The 12,503-nt window shown below is 43.9% G+C and overlaps 1 protein-coding gene across 1 annotated transcript in view; it reads right to left on the bottom strand.

The window, feature by feature from the left end:
• The window catches only part of CSMD2 (CUB and Sushi multiple domains 2), a 536,547-nt gene that overhangs the window by 199,058 nt on the left and 324,986 nt on the right, over nt 1–12,503 (bottom strand). The window contains exon 14 of the mRNA XM_074934462.1: nt 2,900–3,226. Coding sequence (XP_074790563.1) covers nt 2,900–3,226 — 327 coding nt within the window. The remainder of the gene's footprint in view (nt 1–2,899; nt 3,227–12,503) is intronic.

Raw genomic sequence — 12,503 nt, 5'->3', positions numbered from 1 at the left:
AAGGTCAATGGAAGAACCTTCTCTGCCGCTGCAGTAAATGTCTACACTACGGAGCGAGTGCTAGGGCTGCAGCTGTGCCACTGTAGTGTTTGCAGTGTAGACAGAGCCTCCGACGGCAAACTTATTCCACATAAGCAATGACCAGCTATCAGACAGCAACGACGTGTGCCCTTCTCCAGCCTGTACTGCATTCAAACCAGTTAATTAGGGGCTAACTCTGCCCCATTGCCACTCCCCTGAGCCGTCCATTCTCTCCATACGCACATGGTTTTCATGACTCCAGCATCACCAACACAAACGGTATTTTTCACTTGATAACAACAGGCAGAATTAAGGGTGGCGTTATGGATGAGGCTCTGTTCTGGGACTTCGGGGGTTGAAATCCTGGCCTCCCTGAATCTGAATGACCTTGGGCTAATAACTTCATCTCCCTGTGCCTCGGTTCCTCACCTGCAAAGTGGGGATGATAATTTCTTACCCTCGCAGCGGTGCTGTTAGGACAAAACCACTGACGTTTGTGAGGTGCTGAGATAATACAGGGATGGGAGCCGTGGAAACACCTGCAATAACCCCCTTTACAAATCTTCACTTTTGAAAGATTTGAAATTGCACAAAAACATTGCCTGAGAGAATTTCCCTAAAGCTCCGGAAATGCTACAAAATAAACAGCTAATAAGGGGCATGTGTGCACAGAGGGGCAATAAACTGACAGACTATGAAAGGTTTGAGGACCTGAGGCTAACACGAAGAGCACTTGAACCATGGTCTGCCATGAAATATCTGACCTCAGTCATTACTGCTATTATAAAATGAAGGAAACAAAGTAATTACCTTTTTATGTATTGCAAAATTGAAAATGGAATTGCATGTACCCATAGATACAGGGTAGTTTTCAGCACTGGCCTTTACCAGCAGTTAAAAACCAAGGCAATCAATCAGAAAGCAAGAATTTAATCTTAATGTTCCATTAAGTTTAGAATTATGTGCGCCATACCTGAACAAAGTTTCTTCTCTGGTTAGCACCATGTGAAAGGCAGCAGTACCCAGATCAATTGCACACCTATGCTTTTACAAGTGTAATGCCCTTGTCTGTCTGAGTTCTGGACTACGTCTGGAGCAATCTTATCGGCACAGCGCTACTACGATCTGTGAAGACCGCTTTGAGTTAAGAAAGGGGGAACATTTAGGTTGAATATCACAGTCTCCACTTCCCTGTGCTCCCCGACTGTCTATTGTATGCATCTGTTGTCCCTTATCAGATCCTTAGGTTGTAAGCTCTTTGGAGGGGGCAAGGGGAGGGCAGGTGTTTTGTTACATGTTTAATACAGTGCCTACCACACTGGGGGGTCCTGGTTCATGACTGGGAATCTTAGGTGCTAATGGAACACAAATAAATAACAAGGACGCCCTTGCTAACAGTGGTATCTACTGGACTGTGAAACGTAGAAACTTGGGTTCCATCCCTACATTTTTATCCTCTCAACCAGTGTCAAGGAAGTGAATGGTTGACAGCTTTAGAAAAGATGAAAAGAAAGGGACAAATTCTTTGCTGGTATAAATGGGCAAAAAGAATTGGAGTTGACAGGATTCATTTACAACAGCAGATAATTTGGCCTACACACCTCTTCATACAGGGAGTAGCCAGCACGTGACTTTCCCATCCTCAGGAGTTCAGGACAGAAGAGACTTCTGTCTGTCTGGGGGCAGAATGCTGTGGGCCTTGCCCTCTGTTCATCGTTAACAGCAGTGCAAAGCAGCACAAACAGAGGGGCTGGTGTGCCCTTTCTTCTGAAGCACCAAGTATTAGTCATGGCCCCAAGCAGGCCACCCTACCTGAAGAGCCTGATCTGAGGTGGCAAATGAGTTCTCAAGACCTGCATTTTTTTTAAAATGGCTGATTTGCAGTCATCAGCAGGAAAGACTATGAATTTAGCAGTGCCACTAACTGCTGTTATAACTTGAATCATTTATCGTTTCTGCTGAGCAGGTTTAATAAAGTTCTTTGGGACATTACAGGGTAACATGACAGTCAATTGTTATGGTCATTTGCATACACTTGAACATGGAAGGCCTGAATTTATGTAAAGCCAAACATAACCCTGTCTGTTTCCTTCCTTCATTGTGTATAGTGTCTCTCTCACTGTCCTCAGAGGCTCTGCACGCCTCCCAGTGAATAATGATAGCACGGAACATTTATACGGCACCTTCCAACAAAAGAACTTAAAGCACTTCACAGGGTTTTTTTAAAATCAACCAAACCTCTGTCAGATAAGCTTTCATATGTTACAGATGCGGAAACTGAGGCACGTGAGATCCTGACTCCCAATCCCCTGCTCTTACCCTAGATCCTGCTTCCTTTCCGAGCTGGGAAAATTACCTGTCCTGTAGTTATGGCACCAGCCTGGGACTTGGGAGACCCAGGTTCGATTTCCTGCTCCACCATAGACTTCCCATGTGACCTTAGGCAAGTCATTTAACTTCTCTTTGCCTCAGTTTCCCATCTGTGAGCAGAGATAATAGCATTGTCCTATCTCACAGGGAGGGTTATGAGGATAAATGCATGAAAGACTATGAGGCCCTCATATGCTGCAGTGATGCAGGCCAGGTAAGAACCTTAGAAAGACAGATTCCTCGTTCACTCCTCTCAACATTAGATCACCTGCATTTCCAGAGCCAGGAACCAGAACCTGTGACTCCTGTCCCTGAGTTCTGTGCCTTAGACCCAAAGGCCGACATTCTGACCTCTACTGCACCATGTGTCAATCCAGAGTAACACCACTGATATCAGAGTTACTCTGGACTTACTCTGGTTTCCATTTGATCGGAATCTGGCCGAAGATGGTAATTCCACTTGGCCTGTCCTCCAGGTGCCAGCAGAAAGGAAGGATTCTGCACTTACTGGTGAATGTGATGTTGAAGCCCCTCTTCTCCATGGAGTGGTCGGTCTGGAACTCAAGCCTGGCTATATGGCCGCTGCTGGTCAGAGAGGAAGGGATCTGGCTCCCTGAGAAGGTCCCCAGCACCGGGGACTCAGGGGTCCCTCCATCTTTCACGGCTAGGAAATCAAACTGAGGCTCCACGTCAAAATCATTGAAAGCCAAGTGGATCCGGCTCTCAGGCTTAGCTATAATTAACCAAACACAGTGCATGCTGCTCCCGTATTCTTCAGGGTAATTTGGTGACAGGACAATCCCAGACGGGGTGGTGAAGTTGAAAAAGCAGGAAACTGCAATGAGAAATCGCCATCAATCATTCAGCACACAGTTCCTATAACCCTGACTTGTTACTCCCCCCACTTACCCCCATGCAAATTCATAACCTTTTTGCTTCTCAAATAATTTAGGATGGGAAGGGATCAGTGCTCCATTCACTGCTGGGCATCAGTGATTTATTTATAAAGGGGAAGAAGAAATATCTTCAATCAAAAAAATATTCTCTGGTCCTTGGTTCTGAATCGTCAATAATTTTCCAGCCAGGGATTGCATTGTCCCCTTCTTTATACTATATGTAACCCTGAAGCTTTAAAGTCCCACCACTCCTGCAATGGATTTCATGTCCTCACCCACTCACCCCACCACCCTTGCATGAAGTAGCATGTGGATTTGTGTGTTTGTCTGTTACAAGAACTCAGTGTTACTTAATGGAATTCACCCTGCAGGGGAGTTTGCACCTTGCAGGGTGAATTCCATTGAATAACACTGAGCTGTTTAAAAAAACAACCCTCAACCATCCCCTTCCCAGCAGGATGGGGGCATTTGAAGGCTTCAGGGTGCTATTTGGTTTACATGATCATTTGCTAAATGCAGTTCTAACCTAAGCCTCCATGCTACAAATCCACATAACTTGATGCACATAAGCAGCCTCACTGAACTCAACAGGATTCTTCTTATGCATAGCATTACTCCCACGTGTTAAATTCTTGCAGGACAGGGCTACAAATTGCAAGCTTCTTGTGGGAAGGAGCTGTAGGCTCGATTCACCATTGGCCTGCCACTTCTGCAGTCATTTGCACCAAAACAATGTGGGTATAAAACAGTGCCCTTGTGATTTGATAGCCACTTTGCACTGGGGTCAATCACTTCCCAGGGAATAGGCCCAGTGACTGGATTTTCTCTGAAAAATGCCATGCATACTCACACTGCTTGGTTCAAACAGACATGGCAACATATGATTGGTCAAGTTTTACAGTGCTGAGTGCACTGGACAGCTCCCTTTCCAATAGGAATAAATCACTGACTTTCACTGGACTAACATGATGTCAAGAGGAAGAAGAGCACTGGACTCCTGCCCCTATGAACATAATTAAGTGTGTGGGGCTGGGGGTGGGGGGGACCAGTGCAGATGAAAAATCCTCAGCCCTCAGGGGGTGACTGTTTTCAATATAGGCTGTATTTTAGCTGATAGGGTTCATTAGTTCTGAAGTGCAATGCTCCTATCTAATTGATACCTACATGATGATTGTTATGCTTTACGTACATCTTGCTTGCTCCTTTCCCCGGCCCCACCACATCGCCTGATACACATTTATTAAAAGCTATCATTCAGTATACTTTTCACACTAATTCCTGGCACGAGGCTATAACTCGGAGGATGGCTTTGGGTTGGCATTCATACAATTATTTGGTCTGACGTTTGCCCTCCCCCTAGCATGAGCTTCCTTTATCTTCAATACCTAATGGTCTTAAATCAAATAAAATGCACATTACCGGGCATTACTGAGGCTAAGAGCTACAAGCCATTTCCTGCTCTTGATAACAAAAAGAATAGGCAGCTAGATTAAAGAGAAAAGAAACGAGCTGCAGCATCTACCAAGGATTTGGTGTATGTAGGAATCTTTATTAAAAGGAATGCTGTCAAATATTTTTGACAACTAAACCCTATTGTAATGTGTCTGGGAATATCTGTCTATTAAAAAAACCCCACGCCCACTCACTGAAAAATATGGAGAATCACTACTATGGAAGTATGAGATAGGTGACTCCTAGAAAGTCCTATAAATCCAAATAAGACCATCTTTTTGTTCTGGGTTTGTACAGAACTTAGCACAATGGGGTCTTGGTCCATGACTAGGGCTCCAAGGTGCTACAGTAATACCAATAATTAAATAATAATAATGTAGGACCTATAACACTGTGATCTGCTGATCCATGCAACCAGCAGCAGAAGTAAATGGAGCAATGCTGAGTTACACCACGGGCTAGATTATGGCCCACTTGCACACCTGCACTGGCTACCGCCATAGTAGGTAGTAGTGTGTGCGTGTGGGTGTGGGGGGACGGACAGCCCATGTAGAGTTGGGTAGGAGTGGGCGGAGGTGGGCTGCGCATGCTGGCAGACCTGCGCTGTGCCAGGTATTGGGCTGACACAGGATACATTAGCCCTGGAGCAGTGGGGGAAAAAATGGATTCAGACTGGCTGAGAGTCACAATCTTCTTCCTGATCTGCTCCTGGAATAAAGCAACTATACACTGTCTCAGAGACAGGTTAGGATACGGCCATGTATATTAATAGACATGCAAACTGAGAGTGTCCCTTTACTTAGCAAAACATTGAGGTACTGCAATATAAATGTTAAATAATGAGAAGAAGAAGAATCTCGAGAGATTGCAGTCCCCTGCTTCTGGCACTCTGCATCATAAAGAAACCAATTCAAAGAAGAATAATCTCCTCAAGCTACAACAGTAGCAAAGATAAAATATTCGGTTAAAATACACTGTAAAATTAGGACAGGCAAACAAATGCAAGAGACATGAGAAAACCACTCCATGGTCCAGATTAAAGACAGGCATGTGACGCACTGGACATTTCCTTTTCTCCGGGGGAGGGGAGAAAGGGTGCAAAGGTAAAAATCAGATAAACCACTAGTAAGGATCCCACCCGACCCAGGTACACAGAGAGACACACGCAGCAAATAGCAGCACCATCAGGAAGAAGGAAAAATCTCAGGCCAGGGAGGCTCAGATGCACCAGTGTAAACCGGCCACAATCGTTACTCCAGACCACTGTAAATAAGAGCAGAATTCAGCCCAGGAAATGGATCTTAAGGCACCGGAGACCTGATTTTCAAAGGCGTTGAGCAGCCAGCCGGTAGTTGGTCAGCACCTCTGACAATCAGAATGTGCAGCAACAAAGCTATTCAAGCTATCCTAATAGGCAGGGTCCACTATGGGAACACCATACTTGCCGGTCTCCTAGTCAAACTGAGAGTCAGGAATCCAGTAGCTCAGGTTCTCATTATGACTAAGAGCAACACAGTGTCTGTTGGGCTTAAGAGCTTCCAAGCCAGGTCTGTTGCCAGTCTGGAGACACTAAAGAAGTATTTGAAAAAACTGTCCAAGCCCCAAAAATGTTGTTATGGGTCTACAGAATTCCACTGCTAGGCAAAGACAGACCTGGACAGTCTTTGAAGGCCACCTGAAGTTCTATCTGAAACTAAAGGTACCCGCTACAGAAACAAGAAGCATGGTTCCCGCTCGACCTGGGCATACCAAAGCCAACTCCATATAGATTCTAAGAGAGCTACAACAACTGAAGGAAGTGGTGTGGTTTTGGACGCTCTGCGACTTCCCTGCTGGATGGACACCATACACCCACACTCAAACACAAAACAAGCACCCTTCTATTTAAAGCTCTATCGGAAGGGTCTGGCCCACCAGTCAGCAACAGAGCAGGTACGTCCTCTTGAGTCATAGACGGGAAAACAGAAACATCCCTGTGGATCATAAGAAGAAATGGATTGGGAATGAACCATAGGACAATAAACCCCAATTCAGCAAAGCACTTAAGCACATGGTTAAGTTCATACCTAGTCACCATGGCACTTAAGCACATGCTACATTTAAGCATGTGCCTAAATCTCAGTGCTGAAGTGCTTTGATGAATTGGGGCCATAATGGAGAACAAAGACTTTGGATGCAGAATGACAGCTTAATTTTAAGAACAGGACACTCTTACATGGCTGCAACTGCGAAACAAGGTTGGTAATAAGAGCTACAAATCCCACATGTACATAGAGATCAGAGTAATCCAAGAAACAATCGTCCACAGGGACCAGGGGAGCCCTCAGAGGATTCAGAGCATTTCATGAATAAGTAACCTCTTTGAACCTGACTCTGGCCAACAGTAACCAAAAGTTATTAATGAGATACATGTTCATATCGCGCACACACGTGCACGCAAACACACACACACCATGCCATCGCTCAGCAATAACTAGTCTCACTCATGGCAGCCTCTGTTGATTGTCTGAAGCCAGAAGTTGCCTTCATGGCCCATAGCAGCCAGAGAGGAGGCACACTGGCAGGAGAGCTTGCCCTGCCAGTGCCCATCCTCTGTTTGTTTGGTGGATAAAAGCAGATCTAGGGATCTCATTCCAGTACCTTTCCTGAGCATATAAGGCAAAAAAGGCACCAGGTAAACCAGCCCCAAAACAACAAATGACAAATGTCCTATTACTCACCCAAAATCCACTAAACAAACTGAGTCTACAAACAGATGAGCAAGTAACATCCACAACAGGTATAACCTAGAAGAATGGTCTCCCCCCTTAGCAATAGAGGGGTGGAGCAGCCTGCAGATGCAACATACGCTATACACACCATATTCAATCAGCACTGAACAAAGGAAAAATAATGATAAAGAGGAAACATTACACAGAGTGCATTGGAACAATTTCCATTAGAGAAAGGAAACAGCTTATTCCATGGCTGTTAAAATGAGAAAACCCCCCAGTGCCTGTAAAGATCGAACTCCCGGAGATTTGAACAACCCCAGTCGCCTTGAATAATTATCTGAAATTTACCAAGGGTTTTGGAAGGGATGTGATTCTCTCTGCTTCACAGCATAAACCAGCCACTAATGAGTGGCAGGGACAGGAAGAAACTAGCCCCCTTCCATAGCTGCCCTTTGCATGGTTTTTGCACCATCCTCTTTAGAAGCTGGTGCTGGCCTCCCTCATAGACTGTCACACGTCAGCAAGTGGGAGTAAATAGGTCTAAGGAATTTAATGTACCCTTATGCAGTCTAATTACACACTACCTCTCAATTTTGCTCTTAGGCCTTTTAGTCTACTCACAAATCTTGTACTGCTTTAACTGTACTGGAATAGTTAGAGCACTTGAGTTATCCTAATGTGGAAATATGCTGGCATCAACGTGTTTTTACCACCGTATCTTATTCCTGTACAGGAAGGGGAATAAGCTATTCCGACCTGAGCTCTTTCGTACTAGTATAACCACATATGCACTTAGGGTTGCACTCGCATAACTATTTCAACATCGCACCCCCCCCAGTCAGTCAGACTGGTACAAAATCTGTGTGGAGACTAGGCCCTAGAGTCCGAGTCGGACTGTGTAAGTTCTCAGATGCACAAAAAACCATCCACTAATGACCCCATGGCATTTATCTGAGCTACAGCCGGACTCAAGCCAAAAGCCCAGAGCCAAACACACAGACTTTTAGAAAATTAGAATCCAGAGCCAATTTTGTGGTTTGACCCCCTTTTCGGGTTTGGCTCCTTTGCTAAGATTCAGGTCATTATTTTTATTTTTCATTCGGGAGAAAAGTTCAGGTTATTTATTTTATCCAACTATTTCTTTCTATGCTGGGTATTGGCTGGATTTGCATATGCACAAGTTAGCAAAACTGCCTTTCTTCTCAAATAACTTAACAGGAGCTATTTACCTTTTCTTTAATAGACCTAGAGTGGGTCAGACATGGGTAACTTTTAAAAAATAGTAATATTTTATTTTATATATTTTAAATGAACAACTCTATAACTTGCGGGGGGGGTTAGTAAATGTTTTCTTGAAACAAAATTTTAAATTTGGGGTGAAAAAAGCTTTGTTGAAATTTTGAAAATTTGCACACACAAAAATTGCATCTCTGTACTTCGAACAGAACTGGATTTCCTACCCCCGCCAGACCTATTCTGCTTTTGACAAAGCTTAGTGCAACTAAATTCAACAGATTATTATTGCCTTCTGGAATCTGGCTGTCTGGGTTCCCCAGTCTCAAAATAAATTTCCATAATTTAAAATAAAGAAATACAGAGAAGATTTTTTTCCTCTTATTGCCACTTATTGAAAACCCGCAAATTGTTTTTTGTTAGGGTGGTTCCATTTGCTGCCGTGAATCATGGGCAGCAAGAGCAGGAAAGAGAGAAAGAAAGAGTAAACAATTGGCAGGTTAATTTAGAGCTAAAATTGAAAATCTGTCGAGTTATACAAAATTACATGGTGCTGTTCAGTACGGCGCTGGGAAAACGTCTGTCACAGTTTGTATTACCGACTCATAATCCTATATGTATGTATCAGGAAGTGAATGCAAAAGGTTAGCCACTCAGTTTCAAATTAGAAAACATACCATTTGCAATGGGGGGGTTAGGATTATTCAGCAGGTATAAAAAGCCAATATGGGATTAACAGGAAGAGTAATTACCGCTAAAGGGGAGAAAAATTATACATCAGGCATAAAACATCAGGTGCACAGATGGGCTGGAAGGATTCACGAAGAACAAAAACAAACCTTTAGTGCTGTATAACTGAATGGGAGTTCAGGCTAGGAGCTCAGAGCCAAGCTGCTAACTGCTCACACAATGGCTGGTGCTTTTGCGGGACAAATTCAAAATCGCCACAACTCGCAACAGGCGCAGCTGATTCACTCCATGCTACTTTATAAGAGGTTTGGGGCACAAATCGCCGTTCTAAAACATCTAACGAATAGGCCCCAGTATCAGGTAAGTGCCCATTTTACAGGATATATATGTCAAAGCAATGAGATACAGACTGGAGGGAGGTTTCAAGCGGTGAATAGGAAACTACAGTTGGGTAGAAAAAAGCATTTCTAACCATACAGTGTGACAACCCTGAGTCTCCTTTCCAGTCAGCTCCAGGGCATGGGAACTTGCAAGTTTGCAGTTTGACACACACACTGTCACAACACAAAGCACCATGCCACGTCATAACCACCCAGACCCATAACACAACCATGTGAAGTTGTGCTGTAAACCAGCACCTCACAACTAGAAATGGCAGAAACTTTCACAATTAAAAAAAAAAAAAAGTTTCCATTGGCGTGTATTGGATTCTCTTAAACCTGAAACGCAAGGAACTGGGGGAGTGCACCACATGGACTGCAACTAAGGAAAAAATAAAAGACGCAAGGACTATAATAAAAGAAAAGGAGGACTTGTGGCACCTTAGAGACCAACAGATTTATTTGAGCATAAGCTTTCGTGAGCTACAGCTCACTTCATCGGATGTATTCAGTGGAAAACACAGTGGGGAGATTTTCCTTTTCTTTTTGCGGATGCAGACTAACACGGCTGCTACTCTGAAAAAGGACTATAATGCCACATGTTAAACTCTTTGGGGCAACGAGCTGTCCTGTGTTCTGGGTTTGTACAAAGCCTAGCACAATGCGGCCTTTGTCCACGACAGAGGCTCTAAGTGCTGCCACAATACTAATTAATTAAAAAAAATTAAATAACTAATAATAATAAAGGAAAAATCACTGGAAACTAGAGATGAGCCTGAACTAAAACCCCAGATTAGAACCACCTGGAAACTTTGGAGAAGTTTGTATCAGGACACGGACCCAAGCTTTCTGGTTCACCCCTACCATATCTCAAACAGGCCCAAAAATATGGATCCGCCAACAAAAACACCTCTCTTCATTAGGTTCCACACGTAAGCTATAGGGCAGTTGTAGCAGAATTTCAATGTAAAACCATAAGCTTTGCCCCCGTGTCCTCTTCAAGAACCCATGAGGATAATCATCTACAGCTGCATGCACACACACACACACAGACACACACTTTACCTTTACAGTGCTTGACGGGTCCAGCAAACTACAGCTCCATGAGCGTGAAGACACTGAACTAACATGTGCCAGAAAAGGTTTCCATTTCAGAAATAATTCTCCTGAGACACTCACCAGCACAAGTAATAGAGGAGGGGGAGTGGAAGGTAAAACCATCACCCATATTCATCAGGATTTGGTGTCAAAAGGTATCACTTGCCAGTTACAGCTTATTCCATAATTATCCACAACGTAAAATGATCACACATTTGGTGCAATTGAATCACTTGCTCATAGCCCAGGATTGGGCCATCGGGCATTGCTGGTCAGGGTTTGGGTGCTTTAACAGGACAGTGCGGGGAACCCCAGACTAGAAGAGCAAAGAGTTTTGGAGGACAGAATAGACCTGTGCAGGGGAAGTTGTCAGAATATCTTAGACACTAGCTGGCTCCAACCAGGAACCCTAGTCCTTCCCTTTTCTTTAGCACTGTAAGTCACACGCTGTAAAATCTATACTTTAAATGCAAAGCCTGGCCATGAAATCTGTTTTGAATCAGGACCTAGGATTGCAACAGTCCATCTAAAATCCAGATAAGAATTACAAAACGCCTTATTTTTCATAATATAGATGTGTGTGTTTAAGTAGATTCCAGTCCATCTGGCCATACATTTATACCAGGCTCATCACTGTGGTATATGAACAACCAGTCTGCTTCTTATGAAAATTCTGTTATCGTGGGGCTATTTCCCCATTCTTAAACCTGCTTATCTATTCATTCCCAGGTAACTACAGTTTGATTATTGCCTCATATACACATCAGATCCCACCAATGCACCCAGATGCAGCACCTCCTAAGAATAATTAACACAACTGCATGTCTGAGGTACTAATTTTCTCCCTTAGACACTTCCTCACCCTGTTTTCAGTACCTTTAAGTTCCTGAAGGACAACCACAACTTTATACCGAAGTGATGATCTTGGTTCTATTGTGCTATGAAATCTGGATCACACCTGCTTGTGAAAACGATACCAACCCTGGAATGATTTACAAACGGTAGCTTTCAAAATGCACATCAGGGTGATTAACTGTAACCATGAAGCTAGTATGACACTGCAAATGTCATGATGGTCATGGCTGAGTGCAACGACTTTCATCATCAGCTAACAGCAAACATGTGGATGGATAACTGCACTCACCCCTTTCAGCTACAGAAACACAGTGAGCTAAAGGAACCATTTCCACTAGCTCAGTGCAGTCAGAGGGAACCTATATGCACTTAAGGCCAGACATACTCTGTCCCTAAGTGAGCAGTACAGTGCATGCATGGGACAGGCTGGTGAAGATTCCTAAGGGCCCCACGTACATAGCATGAATGGTTAAGAAGTGTGATGACAACCACAAGGAGGATAAAGATGGAAGGTCTTTTATCGTGAAGGCACAGACAATCGCGGATTCAGGAACCCCTCGCAATAAGGCAGGTACGTGATGATTTTGTGTGGCCTCATCACACAAAAGCTCAGGCCATGAGTTCTCTGAGATACATACAACGTGGACATAAATCATTTGCTCAGGCCAGCAGATGCTGCTTTAATCTCCTTCTGCATTTGTCATGCGTTTGTAGCTAGAATTGCAGGCACTGAATCGTTTGCATATTCCAACTAGCAGCATATGAAACAGGTTACCTTTTTTTTTCCACCTGAT

The sequence above is a fragment of the Natator depressus genome, chromosome 19, assembly GCF_965152275.1.
Source record: "Natator depressus isolate rNatDep1 chromosome 19, rNatDep2.hap1, whole genome shotgun sequence".
In the NCBI taxonomy this organism is placed as follows: domain Eukaryota; kingdom Metazoa; phylum Chordata; order Testudines; family Cheloniidae; genus Natator; species Natator depressus.
This window is presented reverse-complemented; position numbering and strand designations above follow the sequence as displayed.